Source organism: Myxocyprinus asiaticus, chromosome 45, assembly GCF_019703515.2.
Source record: "Myxocyprinus asiaticus isolate MX2 ecotype Aquarium Trade chromosome 45, UBuf_Myxa_2, whole genome shotgun sequence".
NCBI lineage: Eukaryota > Metazoa > Chordata > Actinopteri > Cypriniformes > Catostomidae > Myxocyprinus > Myxocyprinus asiaticus.
Window position 1 is genome coordinate 6055604 of NC_059388.1, and position 24417 is coordinate 6080020.

Here is a 24417-nt window from a genome sequence, read left to right on the forward strand (position 1 = left end):
GAGGACCACCTTTGCATGGCAAAGGTAGAAGTCTAAAGTTAGGTCTATCTTTGCTATATTACAATTGTATCTCACAGCAATATAACATACATTTAAGTACTTTGTCATCTGCTTTACCTATAAATTGTGCTGAAAAACAGTGTCTTTTGTGTTTTATCTAAATGCTTAAATATCATCTTTATGATTATTATTAGTAGTAGTACTGTTTAATAATGTCACTTGTATGTATTTCTTCATTTCAGAGAGTCATGCATTACTCCTGTGTCATTTGCGTCATGCTTCAGAAGGTAATAGTGTTTAGACAATAATATATTTTGCATTATAACTTTTCGGCTGCATTTTTTATTAGGGATTGTCTTTGTGGTAAATCCACCCATAAGAGGCTCAAATACAGAACACAGTGGTATTCTTTTGAGTATTGTATTGTAAAGGTAATTAAAAGAGTTCATGTATGATATATGGTGTAGTTAAATAGGAAAACCTATTATTTCTGTATAATTCCTGACTTTTCATTAATAAGACTTGAGTTTATCATGAAATGACCCACTGTTGAAATACAGTTTCACTGTGATTGATGTTTTTTCTTTTTAGGGAGGAACTCCTCAACAGAGCCACATCATCACTGAATGGTAAAGGCATTGATTACAATTTTCCAACTTTGTAAGCTTTTGAATCTAATCAGAGAGGATTTGTAAATGTATGAATGAAGCATACATGTTGCAGAATAAAACAACAAATGTCAATAGAAATAAATGTTGATAAATGTACACTTGCAGTCATATAAATAACTTAAACATAAATTACAAAATCATTAATCAGAAAAAATACTGATCATTACCCCTTCTGTGTTGTGGCTATACTTTTGAAACAGTGAGTATTATAATAATCTGCCCTTCTGGCCCCGCCTGCCGGCAGGCTTGTCCCCACCTCTCTGGGGCTGGAGAGGGGGATGAGGGGAGGGAAAAAAATAAAAAAGAGGAGAGGGAAAGGGCAAAGCAGAGTGAGAGAGAAGAATAACCTGGTTCGCCGGCACCCAGATACGCCGGCGCCCTTCCCTCAGCCACTCCCCAACCTCCGGCGGACAACATCTCGCTCCTCCCCCTGTGGACGGTAGTAGGTCCTCCGGCCCTGGGCAGACGGTCATGCTCCTCCCCCTCTTTTCTCTTTTTTCTCTATTATTTTCTTTCTATGGGGGAAAACGGCAGCATGCCTCAGATCCTCGGTGGCCGGCAGTGACGTCTCCGTCCACGGGCGGACGGCCGTGGCTGCTCCTCAGTTGGCTGGTAGTGGCGAGGACTCCACGAAAGCACATCCCTCCTCCTTCCCGGGCTTCGGCACCAATGTAACAAGGTTCACAATGGGAAAGGAGGAGGCGGGAACTGGCTAAACCGTCAAAATAATGGTTTAATGAAAACTTAAAAAGACACAGAACACAAACGCACACACTGCAGCTGCGTGTGGCTCTCTCTCCCGAACTACCGCATTCTGCTGCACTTATCCCTCTCCTCGGCTGATTAGCCAGATTGGGGGCCAGGCATGCGTAGTCATGGCCCCGCTCTCCTCCTCATCACAGCCACAAATGCTGTCAATTGAGCTTAATTTGTGTGAATTTTGTGTGATAAATAAAATTATAATTAATAATAATATTCCTTTTAAAAGGACAAGAACATAAAATACTCACAAATTAATTTATAAAAACATGTTTTTTTCTCTTCAAAGTACTGCTTTTATTGTCAATTTTACAGCATGTATCTTTCATGAAAACAACATGTAAAATGTAAGAACATTCACCACAAGGTCAATGGACTTCTAAAGCCCAAAGTATACTTCGATTTTGATGCGAATGCTCAGTGTCTGCTTACAGTCGAACGCGAGCTTGTCAAAGTATGCTCCATTTGAAAGCGCGCATACACAGGCGGTTAGCGCATGCACGCTATGACTTTTGTTGTTTTTACCTTCGTTTCCTGTTATTTGCTGCCGATTACATCTTCTAGCCTTTCGTGACCGTAACGGCTCAAATGTGAGTACTGCCACCTGTTGGATCGACTAATTCATGTAGATAATTCCAGGCATATGCGCATTCAAAGACGTGCTGTTAGAAAAATCAGGCTGCACGCATTCAGTGCTCGAGCACTCTGCTAATGACTCTGCGTCCTGCGAGTGTCCACGTCTGACTGAAGTATACTTTGGGCTTAAAGGAATAGCTCACCCAAAAATGAAAATTCTCTCATGATTTTAAGCCATCCCAGATGTGTATGACTTTCCTTCTACCTTTTTTAAGCAGATTTCAGCTCAGTTTATCTGTACAATACATGTAAATGAGTGCCATTATGGAATATTTTTATTTAATCATTCAGTTAATCAATTTTTGATAATGAATTAATATGTATGCAATGATCTAGAAATGCCATCTTACAGGAATGTAACCAATGACTGTAATAAGGGAAATCATTTAATATACTAATCAAATTAATGCAGAAAGTAATGATTGTTAGTTAATATAAAATATGTAACCATATGAAGTTTATTACAGTGTGTTTTATGAATATAAAAAAAATAGTCATGCTTTTGCCATCATTGAAGCAAGTTGGGTCAGGATGACCAGCTATAAGGGAGATGGTGTTGACAAAACTAGGGGGGCATAAGACGAATTTATTGGATAGAGGCCATCACTCAAAGAGAGAAGGGGGAACAGAAACTGTATAAAAAATGCATGATTCTGAAGTGTAATTTCAGATGCTTCATGGACCACCTCGGCTTTGTTGCTCTGTAATAAAAGTCTATTTTTGGAATCAGAACTTTGCACCTCCGAGAAATCTTTGACTCAACTGTGCTTCAATGGCTGTTGTGGGGAATCTGCCACAACACCATCAGTCTGCTTGCTGTTTAATGGTCCAAAAGGCACAATTAGGCAGCATGAGAGTAATCCACACGACTCCAGTTGATCAGTTAATATCTTCTGAAGCAAATCAATAGGTTGGTGTAAGAAACAAATCGATAATTAAAACTTTTTTAACTTTAAGTCATTGCTTCCGCCCAGCGCTGTGTTTCTGTTTGAAATAAACGAATTCTTGCGTGACGTTCATTCCTCTGTTGTATACAAAGCACGCGCTTCAAACGTATCACTTGAATTCGCCATTGCACTAATGTCACTGATGCGTCCACTGCTGGCAGGAAGAGATTTTTTTAATTTAAGTTAATAAAATTGTAATTATCGATTTTTATTTTTTTAACACAAACCTATCGATTTGCTTCAGAAGACATTAATTGATCGACTGGAGTCTTATGGATTACTTGTATGCTGTCATGTTTAAATGTGTTTTTGTTCATGTTTTGTTTTCATGCCTTTTGTTTTGAAATTAGTTTACTTTCTGTCCCTGTTTCTGGTCATGTGTCCTTGTCATGTGATTTCCTGTTCCTCTCATTTGTTCCTGTCATGTGAGTATCTGTTTTCATGTGTCTTGTTATTTTATTATTAGTTCTGTTTTATAATTGGTTCCTGTTTATTAGTCTTGTTATCATGTTCATTAGTTTAGTCTTGTCATTGATTGTCTATGTCATGTGGTTACCCATGTCCATGTATTTAAGCCATGTCAAGGTCAAGTCATGGTCAAGTCATTTTGCTTTGAATTCACATTTGGCTACCGGCATTGTAAATAAAACTGCACTTGGGTTCTCAAACATCTTAATTTTGTCATGTCTTCAGCCTGTCCTGCCTGCTCTGTAACATTACATATGCTCCCTAAATATTCCTTTTTGGGCCGTCAAACAGCCAGAAGCCTGATGGCACCCATTCACTTGCATTGTATGGATAAACTGAGCTGAAATCAGCTTATAAAAATCTTAATTTCTCTTCTGCTGAAGTAAAGTCATACACATCTGGGATGGCTTAAAGGTAAGTAAATCATGAGAGGATTTTCATTTGGGAGTGAACTAACCTTTAACATTGCTGCCATGTTTCTTTAAAATTAAGATTGTGAATTGATGCCAGTGTTTTAATACAAAGTCCCGTGACCTCAGTATTTGCAGGGACTCTATTTTCAATTTTCTCAGAAATTTGGCCAACTCACTCGATGCTCTTCTCCCCAGCCTCTCAAATGCTTGTCCCCCAGGATACAAAAACCATTGTAGGGATATTTAAGAAAGTCAGCACACCACAGCTCCAAAAATTGAAAAATGTATTATAGTGTTCTCACCTAAGGTGATGTTTTGAGCCCATAGCTCTTCATCAGACAATAGGTCAGCCCTTGTATACCCGAGAACAACCAATATACATCATATGATTAACCAGAGATAAAAAAAATAAATAAAATGTTGTGATGCAACATGCAAAAAGAGAATAAATGATCAAACTGAATAAAAAAAAAAAATCATACAAGAATATACAGTTGAAGTCAGAAGTTTACATACACTTAAGTTGAAGTCATTAAAACTCTTTTTTTTTTTTTTTTTTTTTAACCACTCCACAGTTTTCATATTAGCAAACTATAGTTTTGGCAAGTTGTTTAGGACATCTACTTTGTGCATGACACAAGTAATTTTTCCAACAATTGGTTACAGACAGATTGTTTCACTTTTAATTGATTCACAATTCCAGTGGGTCAGAAGTTTACATTCACTAAGTAACTGTGCCTTTAAGTGGCTTGGAAAATTCCAGAAAATGATGTCAAGCATTTAGGCAATTAGCTTCTGATAGGCTAATTGGAGTCAATTGCTGGTGTAACTGTGGATGTATTTTAAGGCCTACCTTCAAACTCAGTGCCTCTTTGCTTGACATCATGGTAAAATCAAAAGAAATCAGCCAAGACCTCAGAAATAAAATTGTGGACCTCCACAAGTCTGGTTCATCCTTGGGAGCAATTTTCAAATGTCTGAAGGTACCACGTTCATCTGTACAAACAATAGTATGCAAGTATAAACACCATAAGACCACGCATCCATCACAGGGCTCCAGACTGCAAATAAAACGGTCGCAAATGCGACCAAAAATAATTGATTGTGACAATTTAAAATCTAGTCACCATTGGCGACAGTCAAGTTGTGTGTATTCATATGCGGTTTTGTCAGATATAATCTTGTGTGTTATTGAACACATCTTTAGAGTGTGCACCACCAATGTGTCTCGCGCCGCTTTTTACCCGTTCTGTTGTGATGAGCTCACTGCACTGCACGCAACAACAAACCCAGCGTGATAGAGTCTTTCTTTTTCTTCATTTATTTTTTTTTTTATAGCGGTTCACAAGCTAAAGTGGTGCATTACCACCATCTACTGTAAGCATTGGATCAGAGACTGCCCCTCTTTCGACCAACCTCCTTCTGGACCTATTCATTGGCTCAAGCCTCTGCTGGCTCTGCATGTTCAGCTCCACCAGCATTTGCTCCAAGCCCCTCACAGCCCAGAAAGTGTGAGAGAGTCGTGACCAAATGACTCATGAACCACCCGAAAAGAACTGAGAGCTCAGGTTAGCAGTTTGAATCAGAGTCACTTTCTCAGTGAATCATCCGCCAGTGTGTTCACAGCTGGGACCGCAAACATTTAAATATAGGAGTCCCATGTGTATTTCGGGCTTCTTTATAATTAAAAGTCCAGCACCGTGTGTGTGTGTGTAATATATATATATATATATATATATATATATATATATATATATATATATAAAGAGATCCAGCTTTTGACACTTGCAAACATTCGTTGATGCTCAAGAAGGAAACACACTAATATATGCATACTGTGCTTTATGTAAATATCTGCTTATGTAGATTCTGAAGGGCAGTACTAAATACAAAAATGTTTTATCTCTTATATTTTTATAAATTATGAAAGGGGTGTGAACACTGATGAGACCAAAGGGGAATGCAAACTTATGCATCTTCTCAACTATATGTACTGTTTATTAAACCTCTGATTAATGGGATATCAGCTGTCTTCCTTTTTTTTCTGTTTTCTATCTTGTTTCTGAACAACAATCTAAATTGAACAATTCTATGATTTGGTGACTAAATACAGCCATTTGTCTCCTTGATGTTTCAGTTTAGGAGCCAATGGCTACTAAGTCATTTTTTTTTTTTTGTCTGGAGCCCTGCATCATAATGCTCATGAAGGAGATGCATTCTGTCCCCTTGAGATGAACGTAGTTTGGTGAAAAAAGTGCAAATCAATCCCAGAACAACAGCAAAGGACCTTGTGAAGATGCTGGAGGGAACAGGTAGACAAGTATCTATATCCACAGTAAAACAAGTCCTATATCAACATAACCTGAAAGGCTGCTCAGCAAGGAAGAATCCACTGCTCCAAAAACGCCATAAAAAAGCCAGACTACAGTTTGCAAGTGCACATGGGGACAAAGATCTTACTTTTTGGAGAAATGTCCTCTGGTCTAATGAAACAAATTGAACTGTTTGGCCATAATGGCCATTGTTTTGTTTGGAGGAAAAAGGGTGAATCTTGCAAGCCAAAGAACACCATCCCAACCGCGAAGCATGGAGGTGGCCGCATCATGCTTTGGGGGTGCTTTGCTGCAGGAGGGACTGGTGCACTTCACAGAATAGAAGGCATCATGAGGAAGGAAAATGATGTGGATATATTGAAACAACATCTCAAGACATCAGCCAGGAAGTTAAAGCTCGGTCGCAAATGGGTCTTCCAAATGGACAATGACCCCAAGCATACCTCCAAAGTGTTGTCAAAATGGCTTAAGGACAACCAAGTCAAGGTATTGAAGTGGCCATCACAAAGCCCTGACCTCAATCCGAAAGAAAAGTTGTGGGCAGAACTGAAAAAGCGTGCGTGAGAAAGGAGGCTTACAAACCTGACTCCATTACACCAGTTCTGTCTGGAGGAATGGGCCAAAATTCCAGCAACTTATTGTGAGAAGCTTGTGGAAGGCTACCCAAAACATTTGACCCAGGTTCTACAATTTAAAGGCAATGCTACCAAATTCTAACAAAGTGTGTGTGTAAACTTCTGACCCACTGGGAATGTGATGGAAGAATAAAAGCTGAAATAAATTATTCTCTCTACTATTATTCTGACATTTCCCATTCTTAAAATAAAGTAGTGATCCTAACTGACCTAAGAAAGGGAATTTTTTTTTTCTATGATTTACATGTCAAAAATTGTGAAAAACTGAGATTAAATGTATTTAGCTAAGGTGTATGTAAACTTCTGACTTCAAGTGTGTGTGTGTGTGTGTGTGTGTGTGTGTGTGTGTGTTTATTATATATAACACATAAAGCCAACAAAACCCAAAGTACCAATATGTATAATAAAGGTACGAATAACACAAAGTATATACAAAATCAATCAAAATCCAAAGGCAAAAAGCATCAGGTTAAGATACCATCGTAATAACTTCAGGACATGGGGCAAAGGAAAAGTCACGTTGAATTATTAACTACTGGTGAAAATCCAATCAATGCATAAAAGAATGTCCTTGTACAATGGACAACCCTACTGCAGAATATTTTATATTATTATATCTAGACTATATCGCACAGAAACATTTAAGAAATCAAATAATTGTCAGAGAAAGGGACTCTTCATTCAGGCCTTTTGGTGCAACAGTATCTAGAGTGTAAATCCAATAGGTTTCACGCCTTAAAAGTAAATTATTAATGTCACCTCCCCTAAGAGGACACTTTACTGATTCTATACCTATATACTGAAGTGTGGAAATGGAATGTCTTAAAGCAGTAAAATGCTGTACTACCAGACTCTTGGGATCTTGATGCCTAATAGCACTTCGATGTTCGGAGATACGGGTTTTAAGAAGTGTACTGGTTTTACCAATATAACAAGGACAACACAGCATGTAAATAACATTCATGGTCTTACAAGAAATTATTTCTCTAATTTTGAAAGTCTTCCCAGTATATGGGTTTTTTAAAGTATGTGTTTTGTAAGTAAAATGACATTGTTGACAATCACCATATCGATAGTTGCCAAAAGGCACACTCAAAATATGAGATACTTTAAGAGTGGAGAAATCGGCTCTGACCAACATTTTGCATTAGTTGGGTGGTCTTTTATATACCAAACATGGTGGTTTTTCAAAACACTTCTTGAGGTGGGGGTCACTGTCATCAATGTACCAATATTTCTGAATAATGCCTTCTATTTCCTTAGCCAACGGTGAATATTGGAAATAACAACTGACTCGTTGTTCTGTTTTTCTAGATTTGTTTACGAGACATTCTTGTGACATGTTTTTGAAACAATTCGCAGCAGATTGAATCCACTCTTCAGTGTAGGCTCTTTGTCTAAACCTATCTGACAGAATATCTGATTGATGCTGGTAGTCATCATCTCTACTACAGATCCTCTGGATATGGTTAAATTGAGAAACCCATGTAGTAATTTATTACGGTCAGTGGGTTTACGGTATAGACTTGTTTCAAGACCAGTTGTGGTATTGTTGACATAAATGTCTAGAAAATTCATTATATCACAATGAAACTCCATAGTAAATTTTAATGCACAACTGCTATCTTTAACAAGATAGCAGTATCTGGGACTCTGTACCACTCCATTTGAAATAAACATCATCAATATAACGTTTTCACAATAAAATGAAATCTAAAAAAGGGTTACATTCTTGACTGTACATGAATTGTTGTTCAAATAAACCACAGAATAGAGAGGCAAAACTAGGGGCAATTTTAGAACCCATGTTGACTTCAGAAACCTCAGAAATCAGATCCAAAAAGAAAATAATTATGTGACCGCACCAATTTAAATCAATTAGACATAAAGTGCTAGGAACCTTGCAAGACCGTTGATTTAAATAAAACTCTGCTGCTTTAAGACCTCCTTCAAATGGAACATTAGTATAAAGTGATTCCACATCCATAGTCACTAAAAGAACAGGTGTAAAGTCCATAGTATCCCTAATATACGAAGGTAACAAAGACACAAGGTTGAAGAAAAAAATCAACAAAGGCAAAGATATTTAAGGATATTTAAGGCATCAGAAGAGTTGTTACAGTTATTGAATACTCTTGTGACCAGCTAAGATTTGATATTTTGAAATGAGCATGGCTATGTTTGAATTGTATTGTTTTTATTGCAGGTTTGCGGTGAGCCAGATGTTGGCCTTGACCTGTTTCAGCCTGGACAGACGTCTATTCCAGTCCTACCTACACCACACCAGATTTCTCTCTGCTTTTATATGGATGGCTGTGTTCTAGGAAGTTCTCTTTAGTAGATGTATGAAAATATAACTCAGAGACATAAAGAACTGAATATCACAAGAGCAAAGAACTTGCCTTAGAAATAATTGGTAATTGCAAAGGGAAATAATGTATCCATTATTTTTCTCTGTCCTCTATTTTCAAGAGTAACATTTCTTTATAAAGTGTCTATTGTGTGAGGGATAATTTAAAAATCCTGTCATCTACTCACACTTATGTTCTTTCTATAGACCCCTTTCTAAAATAGTTTTGCATGCCCTTGCAATACATTTTCCTTTTCCTTGCATAACATTGACCATGGTTTTAATTTAGTACTATTGGAGTAACCATGGTTAATCTTGTGGTTATGGTGTATCTAAAAGTACCATGGTTAAACTATGGTTTCTGTAGTAAAACCATGATTAATTTTCATAACGGCTAACCATGGTTTCATACAGTAACCAAAGTTAAACTATGGTATTATTAGTAAAACCAAAGGAACCAAAAAATTTTGATTTTTATTTTTTGATTTTATTTTTTTTACCTTGGTTTTCATTTTCCTGTATTATTATTGTGGTTTCACTACAAATATGGTTACTATAGTAAAACCATGATAATTTTTTTTTTTTTTTTTTTTTTTTGGTAATGGTTTCACTACAAATACAATAGTTTAATAGTTGAAGAGGGAGCACAAAATTTATTGCAAGGGATTGGATATTTTTTAAATAAAAAATTCAGGGAAAGAAAAAAACCCTCCCTGTACTCTCAGAGGGGCTCAGTATGTTCCAAATATGTATGTCTTCAGCAGTGTTGGGTGTTACGCGTTACTGTGATCTAATTACATTTTGTGGTAATGCAGTAATGTAACGTGTTACTTTAAAAAATTAAGTAATCTTAATTTACAGACACACGTGTACATACAGACAGTGTGTGTACATACATGTACACACACAAACAGACATACTGTAGGCTTACATGCACACATGCATGATGCAACACACAAGCAAACCTGTATATTCACACCGAAAAGAAACAAAAAGTATTCAAATACACAATGGGTTTACTATCAAAGCTGTCTGCAAATGTGTTTTCAGAAATGTATTCAGTTCATTAATAATCTTTTTCTTTCACTTCAACACAAACACAGGTAAACTAGCATACTGTACACATGCATGCCACACACAGCTAAGAAGGTTGTAGATAGCGGACACACACACACACACTTGAAGATGTTCAGCATATTTGAGATAAGAAAGTTAAGTTGCATATTTAGAAATGCATTGGATCTCTTTAGCCAAGTTGCTGTCTTTGTCATATTGCTGTAATTTTGTTATCATTTTCAGTCAATATTAAAGTACTAAAAGAGCTATTAGTGTCACATTTGTTTTTTTCACAGGTTTGATTGGTTTTAGAAGTAATTACAAAGTAATTAGTAATCTGATTACTTTCCACATGAAGTAATCAGAAAAGTAATCCGATTACAATTTTAGAGAATAAACAGTAGTGGATAATTTTTTTAAGTAATTTACCCAACACTGGTCTTTAGTGGAATGTATTGAAATATTCAGTCTCAGTCACTATTCACAATCATGTGATCAAGTGTACTTGCACTAAAATCAGAGTAATTATTTGTTATTAATCCTGGGTATATATTATTGTGTTCTATGGTAGAGGGGGATTAACTACGTAAAATGAGCATTTACAAGTATTAGCCCATTTTTACACAAAATATACCACATTATGTCATGGGGACTCAAATGGCACCGAATGCTAGGAATGACCCAACTAAGTCTTGTAAATGGGGCCTTTGTGACAAAATTCACTTTCTTACTTTTGTTTGGAACGACTCTTCGAGTGGTGTACCCTTCCCGAAGTGCCCTTTAGGGGCGCAACAATGCTGTTTGGAAAAAACGCCTCTGGTCGTAACTCCACCGCCCCCATCCGACTCTCCAATGAAAATTACACTTCCGGTCTTTCGTCTGGCCTACTCTGAAGGTCTGTTATTAGATTGACCCGCAGGTGGCAGCACTAGACCAAATAATGGGAGCAATTCTGCATGTTCAAGCATTCAGAGACTGAGCTTTGTCTCATAATTGCCCGAAGATTACCTTGAGACGGTCAGATTTGGGGGGCCTTACGAAAGTAATTTGCATAGCGGGGCACTGAAATAGGCTGTGATGTGGAAAAGGCAATGAGGCAAAATAGAGGACGGATCAGATTTTTAGGATCCGCCGTGCTGAGAGAGAGCCGGGTTACATCAGGGGGTGATGGGGCAAGAAGAAGCTGCGAAGCCTGTATAAAACGCGTGAGATTCCTCCAGCTGGGCCACAGTGAACCGATGCATGGCGTTCCACCACATCCCTTAAAAACACGACCGTGACTGTGATGTTACGGAATTTGGAAGGATTTGATGCGTGCATGAAAATATGATCCTTATGCACAACTGTTGACCTCTTTTATTCCACACCGCTTGATGACAGAAGGAGGATAACGGCATTTAAATGTGTTGTATGATAATAATGGCGGTGGCACCGAAATAATCGATCGTGGGCACATGTTTTGGGGATTTTTGAAACAGATCGGCGGGATGATGCCTTTGAAATGTCACAGGAGTAAATCTGTATGGGTTACTCTGGGTGTGTTGGTGTTGTGTTGGCTCTACATCTTTCCCGTGTACAGGATACCAAGCGACAAGGAGATGGTAGAGGACGTTCTGCGGCAGGGACAAACGTGGAGCAGAAATCAAACGGGAATCGATCTGTACAGGTATCCCAATAGACGTTTTTGTGCATTTTTTTTTTTTTTTTTTCATCCATGCATTCATTGTGAGAGTGTATATGATGTGCAATGCCACATATGTCAGATAAATCGGTCTAGTGATGCTGTTTTAATTGACATTTTAGTCTTGGTAGCCTGTCTTGCTGTAATTAAGTTAATGGAGCAGATACAATCAGTAGGTTACAATGGGACTAAAGGCACACCTTAAAGAAAATTGGCGTTTTCTTCTGGTCACAAAGTGTATTAAGATTGAAAATGCATTTTACTGAATATCGATGGAGCAACATAATTTGTGTGATAAGAAATAATAACAGAAGTCTTGATTAAAATTCATTAAAAGACACACCAAGACACTCTTGGGGTAAAAGCCCCCCAGGGGGTTGAGGGACAATAGTTATAGGGCAAAAATGGACAAAATTTGTAGATAGCAAGATGCTTTTTTGAGTAACAAATTAAAATAGTGCTCATTCTTAATAGCCACTTCAGAAAATGGTTAACAATTTTCTGTCAATCACATTTGGCATTTCATAACATCCCAAGTATTTAATAAACAAATTAATCTCCATTGTGATTGGATCAGTCAATTTGAGACCACTTTGAACATGTTTCTTAACAAATCTATTCGCCCGCTTAAGAAAAACAGGGTTTTATGGGGCTTTTTACCCCAAATACTATCCTTTAACTTATTGCACAGTTATTAAAAAACTTTTGATTTAATCATCTTGGGGGGAAAAAAACTGAAAACGATAAGGATTTTGTCTTAAATGTTAAAATTTCAGGGATTCTCATTAGCTACTTACATTTGCAACATTTTTACAATATTATATATTAGATCAAATTACATAAAATCAATCTTTAGATATTAGGAAGGAAAGTACAATGGTAGTTTTTGTTGCTGTTTAATGTTTTGGGGAAAAATCAAATCAAAAGTGCCTTTTACACCAGGGGGATTTTAGCCCTGTTGTACCCTATATCTTCCATCTAATCTGGTTTACACGCAAATATAACGGATCACGTGGACATTGCACTGTTGGAAAAAAAAAAAAAAAAGATTAACCCTCCTATTGTCTTAGGATAATTGTTGACCTGGGGCAGGTAAAGAATACGTTAAAAATTAACCAGTTGTGACCTTTCACCTTCTGACTTTCTGGATGTTATACAGCTTTAAATAGTTTTTAATTTAATTTTGATCTTCCAAAATATTCCTTTTGAGCTTAAATATTTTTTAAATTTAGCCCCCCCCCCCACTGGGTACTGCAACTTTCTCACAAATTGCATACTTTCCTCTCTCTCAAAGAGGTTTGTGCACACATGCACATGTCCACATACACAAAACCCACACAGAGGATTTATTTATTTATTATTTTTTGTTGTTTTTACAGTTTTGAACAGGTAATATGTTAGTAAATAAGTTTACTACTAACATGATTTTATTGGGTGCAAAATTGCTTCAAAGCCTGAAGTGTGGTGTACATCTGGTTTCTACTCATCTTGCTCACTCATCTGCTGTGTACTTGTACACGGAAAAAAGAGAATTGTTGGACCAACTTAAAACATTTCTTCAATTGGTAACACCTAAATGAGTTAACACAATTGCTTTAAGTCAGGTGTACTTAATAATCTGAGTGCTTTAAAAACAACAGTTGACATTAATGCAATGTAAATGTAAGGTTCAATTAACTTGGTTTTTCTAACTCAATTATATGCTTTCCCCAAAAGTATAATACTGCTCCTCAACAACCTAAAAGTTTACTTTCAGCAAAAGTAGTTTAAGTAACTCTTTTAGTTTTAGATACTAAAATACTTTCCAAACAATAAAAAAAAAAGTTGGCTGGAAACAAAACATTTTTTTATACTGTTTCTATACTTTATTATACAAATGTAAAAACATGGTCACCAACATGACTTTTGGACTAAACATGCATTAAAAAAACTGCATTTGTATGTCCTTTTCTCAAAAACAAATATGCACAAAATGATAAGTGATTAATACCATAATTATTTTGCTTTCAACTATTGATCATTTGTTAAATGCAAAAAGTGCAAATTAGTGCAGCCAAATATGAATGTAAATATGCATAATGTGCATAAGTCAACACATCGGTAGGAAAAAGTGGGTAACAGGAGTTGGGTGGTAAAGGGGATTCTTAAAATTTTCTCTTTAACCATAAAACTTGTGAATATTATGCAAATATAAATGTAGAAAAAACAAAAAGGCACTCAAGAGTGTAAAGCTAAAAAAAAAAAATCAGACTTTTCGCACTTTCCTGGAAGCCAACAGTTTCAGTTCATGGTAATACAATAAAGTCACATAAATCGAAGGTCTTACTGCACATGTAGTTGGCTTCATGTCTGGCAGTGTTTTTCTTGAATGTATAGCAGAAACGAATGGTCAGTTACTTACAAATACTTTCTAGTTCCATTGGTCTAATATAATGATTAAAATTTTCTGTCAATCGTTTCTGCTTTACGTTCAAGAAGAACTATGCCATATATTAAGCCAACTAGATATATTTTATATATTTGGAATCTGGCATTTTGGATACAAAATAATCAATTACCAAATTATGTATACAGAATGTCCAATTCTAGTTTCTCAAATATGAACACTTTATAGTTCCATTTGGTCTATAATGACTGGTAGTAATTGTGAAATAAAATGGAGTTTTCACAATATTTTTCTATTTCAGATTAAATGATTAATCAATAAAAAAAATCTGATTAATCCTGTGTAAGTGTAATACTTCCAAGAAAATATCAGGCATCTTCATTATTACTAGTAACTGAAACCAGTGCTTCATGGAAAGAAAATGTGTTATAGACAAAACATACATCTTATGCTCTTGAAAATTTTCAGCAGTGATATAGACATTTGTTGTAAACAGATAACACATAAAATCAACATTAACACCACAGTGAGCCAACCGCTAACACAGCTTCTGCTCTACAAACACTAATGTGTAACCGTTTTGGAACACATCAAAACAAACTAAACATTTCCCCACATAGAACAGACCTGCAAACTAGTGGCTTTTGCCGCTTTGAATCAACGTCAGTCACGTGTATCACGTAAAATGTAAGATTCCATTTTCAGGGGAGAGGTAGTGTCCAGAGACATTTCAGAAAGCTGTCATTACGTCGCGATCCAGAAATTAAATCTATACATTTCTGGCGTGACAACAGCTTTCTGAAACGTCTCTGGGCACTGCCCCCACCAACCCCGAAAATATAATTGTGTGGTTTACATTATGCATGTGACTGTCATATGTTCATTCAAAATGGTAAATATTGCTGAAAAGATACTAGTTTGTATGCCTAATAGAAGGAAAAAACATTTTAGGAGAAAAATAAACTACTCCTATAAAAAACTGATGCAGAATCAGGGTAAAAAGCTTTTCATAGTGGTTTGAGGAATATATGTGTTTACATTGACCACATCTCTTGGAGTTCAATAACCACCACTGTGCTTCCGTAACACAGCACAAGGCATTTTGTCCCGGAGGAGCAATACATTGTACTGTGTCATTACTGCAAGCTTTGAATAGTGCCATACAGGTTTTGAACTTTGGAGGACATCTTTTGCTGCTCAAGCTGCATGATGATTTTTTGGAACACTTCAAAAGTGAAACGTAGGTGTTTTGGATAAGCTAAGTTGAGTACATATTAAACCTAGCAGCAGGCACAAGCTGAGGAGACTGAGGTCAGTTCATTCAACACCACCACGCCCTCAATGACAATGCCAGTGTTTGAAGGTGGCTCCTGCCGCCCTGCCCCCTCTCCCCAAATGACAAACACTGCCATGGTGTGCTGCTCTAGGTCCCTCTGAGCCTCATCTGCTTCACAGTTCTACAGAACATGACACATAAGCACAAAACATCACTGGCATCACTTTGCACTGTTATGCAGTGACTATGCACCAAGTATGAGACATTACTATAGATACTATAAGGATATTTTTGACATGTGTCCCATTGACAAGTTGCTGACATGCAGTTTACTGTTGATACTTACAAGATATTCCTTGATAAGGATATCCGCATCTTCTCACAAGAAGCTGATGAGAGCTTTCAGGACACACTCTCTCCGAAGATGAATGTCCTCAGTCTAGGACGACAAAACCTTGATTAATTTTACTTTTCCAATTCTCTGAAGACAGATGGTCTTACTCTTAAAGCAAATGTAGGAGTTTAGCTGCATCTAAAAAAGCTTGATGCTAGTTTCATAAAAAAAGAAAACTGGAGTTGAGCTCAATAGTGTAGCTGGCAAACATACCCTGTGTATGAAAAACAGTACTGTAAGGATACAGAAACTGTGACACCATTTTTAGCTAACAAGGAAACTTGGGGTCTCCTTTGGTGATGATCGAGATCTACCTGGTCCAAAGCGTCCATGATATCAGCAGTCTTTAGGCGAGTTGATCCTCCCTTGGCACGGATGACTCTGATCAGCTGCCTAGAGTGCATGTCCAACTGGGCCATGTACTTCTCTTCGAGAGGAAGAGCCATGAGCCTTTGGAACTCTGCATTGATCTAAAACAAAAAAATGATGGATATTATACCCTCAAAGTAAATGCAATAGGCCTTGGCATGAATACAGTCTCAGTTTTAACAAAGTAACCACCGAAGCATGCCTTTACAATGGCCAAAATATCAACGCACAAAAGAAAAACAAATTATGACCAATTCATTCATAAAAGCTTGATCTTACACTGACAAACTCAAGATACAGACTTTAAATCAATTCAGTTCCATTATTACCTTTTTCTGTTGAAACAGTGCACGCCATCTGTCCTTGAAGTCCCTAATGCTGGGTCCTTGGTTTACCACTTCCTGTCATCTGTAGGCAAAAGTGTGAGCCATTTTGTCTGCGATCACCGTTTCGTTGTTCCTTCTCCCGATCTCTTTCACCAAAAAAAAAAAAAAAAAAAAAAAAAATCCATATGATCGAATGTAGCCAGCCCTCTCTGAATAAACATAACATACACATTTTTCAAGTCTGTCTTAAGGCAATAGTCCCACATATTGAAAACTTTGTTGGCTGTTGCAATAGTTTTTTTCTGTCAATACTGGTTGCAAAGAGTCCTCCTTCCTAAAGTAATTTCAATATAAATCAGGTGGGGGAAAAAATCCATTGCCCTTGTTCTATGTACAACTGAACAGGAACACTGGAATTTTGACACAAAAATGGCCTGTATTGGGTGCCCCATCATTTACATTGAAATGAATTTTGAAGGTGGTGAGAATATATTAGTGAACACTGCTTTCAATGTACATCTGACTTTTTTAACCTATCCTTTAAGTATAAAAAGCATGCAACAAAAAAGGTTTGAGGTCGAGGGCAACAGGATATTTGCGGATATTTGCAAATATTTACTTTAAAATATATTAAAATGTAAAAGCCTTGTTTTTGCATGTTCTTTGTTGGAGGCTCAGTTTTCAGGACAGTTCACCTTTCAAATAGATTTGTCTGATTTAAAAGGCAGATCAAGCTGGCATGGGTTACTAATGTTTGAGCTTCACTTTTACAAAACTATTAGAAGTTTGAAACACAAGTTAAAACAGTTATGTTATCCACATGACTTGCACTTCACTTTTAATGTATCTGTTGAAATTACTTTCAGTCCATCTAGGCCTATATTATTCACTTCAGAACACCCTGTCCTGTATATACAGCCACAATAAGGCCTTGTCAATAGCATGGTAGCACAATATTCTAGGAGTAGAACTTAACTTAGGTAGTCCAATGAGTCATGTGTCAAAATCTAAAGTAGCTAACCATCACTCTGGAAAAAAGAAAATTAAAAGACCATTAACATTAGGGAGTGAGAATTCCTGTGTTAAGCTTAAGTTTTGTTCGTTTAAGCAGAGCAGTGTTTCCCCTACATTTTTTTTAAATTAACCACTTGCCAAACGCGGGTAAAACATGCCGTGTAAATCCTTCATCCCATAGTATGATAGGTTAGCTTACCTGGATCCGATAGTACAGTATGACACGCTTGTGCTCTCGCTCCATTTCAGTACAGAGGCTCCCAAACTTATTACCAAAAGAATGGATATTTGTCGTTATTTTTGGCATATCTGGGGGCTTTGCAGTGTTGACTTTAAACATCGCTTTCATAAAGCACAACCGTTATGACAAAATTAGCCCACACCTTCCATATCACCATGGCCGCGAGAGCTGGGCCCTGCATTGGTTTGATGGCAAGCTAACGTTAACCATACCCAGCTCCGTATTGCTGCTAATGTGCTCAAAAGCAGCTACAGCACACAACATAAAATACAACTCAAGTTACTGAAGTATAAAAACTAGACTACTTGGCTATTGTTACTATAAGCGTTACACATCATAATGTTTCTTAAAACAGTCAAAATGCATAAACTTTTACACCAATTTTAGAAGTGCTAGACTAACATCTAGCTAGCGTTAACGTTACCATGACTTAACGATAGCTAATTTTATTCAGCAAGTCTGAAAACTTAAACACAATTTGGCCAATTCAGTTGGAGATAATACATTATTTCATGACAAAATTCTATTTTGTCTTGCATTACTAGTAGAGTTAGAATTAAGTCTCATGCGCTTACCTTCTTTATGAGTTACAATATCTTGATATGAGAAAATGGCAGTTGAATTGCAGGTGGAAAAATATGGAAAGGAGGTAGACGTCATTATGTCAGACGTACAATACTAAGAGAAACCTAATTGACCGCTTTTAATGAAATTAGAATAGCAGGTTAAGGGAACAAGGTGTATTTTCAGGTTTATATAATCCACAAAATTAGACTGAAATCACTAAATCAGAAAGCTGAATGAGTCTCATTAAAAAATGTACATTACTTCAACTACTGCACAAGTACACTTTTTACAGTGTATGCTGTGCATACCAGGCAGCCATATTATACATTTTTACACTCACACGCACCCACACATACACACAGACACACGCATATTATTTTTCATACACTATAATACATACAGTATATATGCTCCTTTGTTGCCTCTACATCCATTTGTATGTACATATTTTGCCTGCTTTCTTTTGCATTACAGAGTAACTTGCTGAAATCTCACAATATAAAGCCTACCGCACACGTCACAAGTGTTGTAGTCGGGGCCATATGCACGTATATGCCGTATGTTTACTTTTTCCCAGGGCTGTTTGTGTATGATGACTTCTAAGTATAAATATTTGCGTATACCTTACTTGTTTTACTGTTTCAGAAGTCCATAATCTACTGTCAAGTTAGTTTCCCTTTAACTGTACTGGATGCTGTTTTGTGAAACTGGAGATTCTTTGTTGTAATTGGTGCATTATTATTGGTTTGAAAAACAACATATATACACTACCGGTCAAAAGTTTTGAAACACTTGACTGAAATGTTTCTCACGATCTTAAAAATCTTTTGATCTGAAGGCGTATGCTTAAATGTTTGAAATTAGTTTTGTAGACAAAAATATAATTGTGCCACCATATTAATTTATTTCATTATAAAACTAAAATTTAATAAAAAATAAAAAAACATTTTTGAAATTGATGACTTGGACCAAATAATAAAGAAAAGTAGACCATAAGTGCCCAACATAGATGGGAACTCCTTCAATACTGTTTAAAAAGCATCCCAGTGTGATCCCTCAAGAAGTTGGTTGAGAAAATGTCAAGAGTACATATCTGCAAATTCTAGGCAAAGGGTGACTACTTTGAAGATGATAAAATATAACACAGTTTTGGATTTTGTTTAGTCACAACATAATTCCCATAGTTCCATTTATGTTATTCCATAGTTTTCATGACTTTACTATTATTCTAAAATGTGTACATTGAGTCAACTTTTAACTCCCAATATTACCCCTCCCCAGTCACCGACCCCCAACGAACACCCCTGTGGTCACAAATAGAATACATACACACAAAAAATTTAAAAACTTTTTTTGGAATTTAGCTTGACCAGTATGACTAATACAATCTTTAATATGTCCCTGTAATGATGAAACATGAAGAAACTTGTAAAAGTATTTTTTATTTTTCAAAAGTTTTGAAGCCAGAATGTCATCGAATTTTAGGAATTACCCATTTACCATATGTACAGAGTTGCAATTCCACAGCTCTCTATACACAGATTATGCAGTCTGCAGTAACAGTAAAGTACAATCTATAGTAACCCCACACACACACTATACACCACTGCATGTCACCTATGTTTAGCTCGGTAAATTGTCTATTTATTGTTTTTCTGTGAAGAGTTCTATTGTTATTTCATTGTACTTACATCATTACCAGAAAACACATATATATGTCATTTATGCCAAGTGTTGGTCTTGTAAGATATGTCATATGTTTGTTTCAGCTTTGTGGTTCAGGAAGCACTTTGTTTAGTTTGCTCCCCTGCCACGCAGGAGATAAATGACAAAACCACTTGAACTTGGCATCAAAGATTCAAACAGAGGCTGCTGAAGAGTAAAATATTAACAGGGCAGACAGTAAAGCATTATTTATACACTTTAGCCCCACCCATTGAAGTGAGAAAGTTGGGTGTTCACCATGCCTGTGTGTGAGTGTGTGTGTGTTTATCCATTTATAATTACAGCAGGTATACGCTCTCCTCAGACTAAACTATTATTTTCCTTTTGGAATAGCTGTGTCTGTGTGTCTCTGTGTGTGTTTATGGGGGAGAAATGTGTGTATGTGTGTTTTGTGTGTATGAGCAAAAGATCAATGACAATGTTCACTCTAGAAAACACAGCTGCATTGAAAACCAGTATTATTGAGTTCACATGACGCCATGCGAGAAGCAGACGTGTGAGACATGAGCTCTGCGAACTTTGCTAGTTTTTAAATTATTTTCATGTTATAATCCGGTGAGATTCGATACACCCAGTTACATACTTGCTCTTTGAGGTAAACATGGCAAAGAAGTCAAAATCCTCAGACTCTGGAGACATTAAAAGACACTTACGTGTTCAAACTGAGGCCTCTGGCGGCCCTGCGAGCCTGGGACTCGATTTGGACGGCACGTCGAGAGAAGAAATCCAGCATCAACTGTCCAACATCTTGGTAATGCTAACGAGGGTTGTTGCTGACTTGGAGGATCTCGCTGTAATACGTTGATTGATTTCAGCGATGGAAACAAAATTCTCTGAGTTGTTTACAAGAGTGACAGAAGTTGAAAGATGGATCGATTATCTTGAGTCATCGGAAAGGGAATTAGCCTCTAATCCGCCCGTGTCCAAAACAGATTTGGAATTAATTTCGGAAAAACTGGAATATTTCGAAAATATGAACCAAAGGAATAACATACGAATTGCTGGAATTCCTGAGCATGAAGAGGGCAGAGATATGGTGAAATTCCTGGACGAGCCCTTCCCGAGTCTGCTTGACATAACAGGCCATAAACTGGAAATCGAGCGAGCTCACAGAGTCCCGGCTCGCAGATCTACTGAGGGAGACAGGCCCCGATCGATAGTGGCCAAATTTCTGAAATCATCCGATAAAGATCTCGTGTTGCGCCAGGCGAGGAGCAAAGGGAAGCTTTCTTGGAAGAACCATAATATTTTCTTGTTCCCGGACTTTGCGAATTCGACGAGAGAAACGCGATCGGTTCAGGGAATGCAAGAAACACTTACACCAACAGAAGATAGCTTTTGCGCTGAAGTTCCCGGCCAAACTGAGAATAGAAACGAAGAATGGTCGCAAAGTATTTACATGTCCAAAACGGGCACTCTCCTTCATAAATACATTGAAGTAAGCCATTTGATGTTTCTTATATTAGTGGACTGCCTCATTGTTGAGGACCTGTATTATCTGAGAAAGCTGGGTGCCATTTTTGTTTCTTTTTGCGTTGGCTCCGCCTAGCGGCTGGAGTTTGTTTTATGGCATGACTCCAAGAAACTTTTGCATTGACGGAAGATCTTTTTTTACACTGAAGTTCCCGGCCAGATCGAGAATGGACACTATGGATGACCGCAAAATATCTACATGCTCACATAAAGGATGTCTTTTATAAAGTTGATGGGCTGAGTAAGTTATGGTGTTTTTTTTTTTGTTTTGTTTTTTTGCGCGGGCTCCGAGTTAGTTTGGCTCTTGATCATCCGAGGAACCGGGATGCAGGTTTTGTTTTTCGTGTGTGGAATTACACTACTTCGGGACAGTTGTGGATAAATCTGTTCATTCTTTGTGCTTATGCCTCCTGCTGGCTGGAGTTTGTTTTTGTGGAGTATTTTTAAGGGACAGTAGAATGATTACGTCATCTGCTGCACTCATAACAGCCGGCTCATTGAACAAATGTTTGTTTGTCCGAGGAAACTGAACGGCTTTATATCAGCTGGAGTTTGTTTTGTGGAGGAACACACCTTCGAGACAGTTCTGTGAATGAATCTACATGTTTTTTCTGTTATTCTGCCTGTTGGCTGGGGTCTGTTTTACAAAGTATTTTCTGTTATGTAATTTTGCCTCACAAAATTTGTGCAGAAACACCGGATACCTTGAATAATCCGATTGCAAAGTTGTCGCGGGGGTTCTCTTAGGCATACATGGACTCTTTGAGTTTTGAGGGATTGATGCCGGTTGGCGCTGTCGTGCGTGGGGTTAATGCGCACGTTTATCTATTTTCTGTTTGTTTTGTTCGTGGGGAAGTTTGGGGTTTGATTGTTTCATTAATGGGGAATGTGGTCTGTGTAATCTTGTTTTTGACACACAATTTTTTTTTTATTATTATATCAATATGTCAAATGTTAATATGAATAAGTTGTCTCTCCACATGGAATGTGAATGGGTTGGGGCACCCTATAAAAAGAAGGAAGGTTATTTCTTTTCTTAAACTTAAGAAATATGATATAGTGTTTCTTCAAGAAACACATCTTCCGCCGCAGGAAGCTGAAAAATTTGGTAAGATATGGGGTGGACATGTTTTCTTTAGTGCTGGTTCAAGTAAGAGCAGGGGAGTCATTACAATGATAAATAAGCATCTACAATTCAAATGTCTCAAACTTATTATAGATAAATTAGGAAGAGTCATTGTTGTTTTAGGAGAAATTCAGGGGAAAAGGTTGAGGTTTGACTAATATTTACGCACCTAACGCTGATGATCTGGGCTTTTTTATAGATCTTGATGGGATGTTGCGAGCTGCTGGCACCCCTCATGACATAATATTGGGAGGAGACTTTAATCTTTTGATGGACTCAGTCCTTGATCATAGTGAAGCAAAAGTGTGCAAGCCCCCTAGAGCAACACTGACACTTCACAGGATGTGTAAAAATCTTGGTCTTGCAGATATCTGACGACTTTTGAACCCATCTGTTAGGGACTATAATTTTTTTTTCATCAGTTCATAAGATTTACTCTAGAATAGATTATTTTTTTTTATTTGTTTTTATATCTAAGTCCCTCATTTCATCTGTTGTGGATTGCTCAATTGGAAACATTTTAGTCTCAGATCATGCCCTGGTGAACTTGGAGATGTTGCCACATACAGAGAAAAAGAAATCATATAGTTGTCACTTTTAATGTATCCCTTTTGCAAAATCCTGATTTCCAACAAATGTTAAAGACTGAAATCAATGTCTATATGGAGACCAACTGGTCCTCAGTATCTTCTGTGGGCATGGCTTGGGAGGCACTTAAGGCTGTTCTTAGGGGTCGGATCATACAGTATGCCTCATTCACCAAAAAATCCAAAGCACGAGAACTCGTGGAGTTGGAAGGAAATATTAAATGGGACTTATTAATCCCTGCTTTGTCCCATGTAATGTGTTCAAAGGCTAGATGCACGCAGTCCATTTGTGATGCATCTTTTTTAATATCCTTTCTGTTCTTTACCGACAGTTGTTAATCAAAAATAACAATAAGAAAATTTTAATTATAAATATACAGTAGCTGCAAGCAGCAATTAACAGGGTTCAGGTGATCAAAGGCATATAAGTACATATGTAATAGATATTAAGTATTTGTAAGACATTCCGTTAGCACCTAAAACAGAGATAAATTGGCATAATTTTAAGAACTATCAGGTTGAGAACCAATAGGGTGATGGCATTTTTAAAATTTCTGACTGTTATAGCGCCATCTATTGTCCAATTTCCACAAAATTGCCTGCTTCCCCAGAATCATATGTTGTATATGTGTACTAAATTGTATGAAAATCGTATTTATCGTTTAGGATCTAAAGGGCCTATTTACACTTGGCCACTTCATGCGTTTTTATTGATCAGATAGCTGTCAGATTGAAAAAGCACATTCCATTTACCTTTGGCCACATCAATGTGTCTCCAACAAACAGATATGTTATATGCAAGTAAAACAGTGTTTACTTCTGTGATTATGCTAATTTCGGACAGTGAATTTAAAAGATGTGCTTTATTATTTGAATCCATGTGAATTTGCCCAGCACTTAAGGCGCATCAGCTGCGCTCATGTCAGTGTTTAGTTTCAGTTTCATCAGCGATAAATGAGGAGTCTCTCCTACAACATGCATTGT

General features: G+C 37.1%; 1 protein-coding gene across 1 annotated transcript in view; it reads left to right on the plus strand.

The window, feature by feature from the left end:
• Window positions 1-11276: 11276 nt before the first annotated feature.
• The window catches only part of LOC127435346 (alpha-N-acetylneuraminide alpha-2,8-sialyltransferase-like), a 43389-nt gene continuing 30248 nt past the window's right edge, over window positions 11277-24417 (plus strand). The window contains exon 1 of the mRNA XM_051688774.1: window positions 11277-11934. Coding sequence (XP_051544734.1) covers window positions 11723-11934 — 212 coding nt within the window. The 5' untranslated portion in view covers window positions 11277-11722. The remainder of the gene's footprint in view (window positions 11935-24417) is intronic.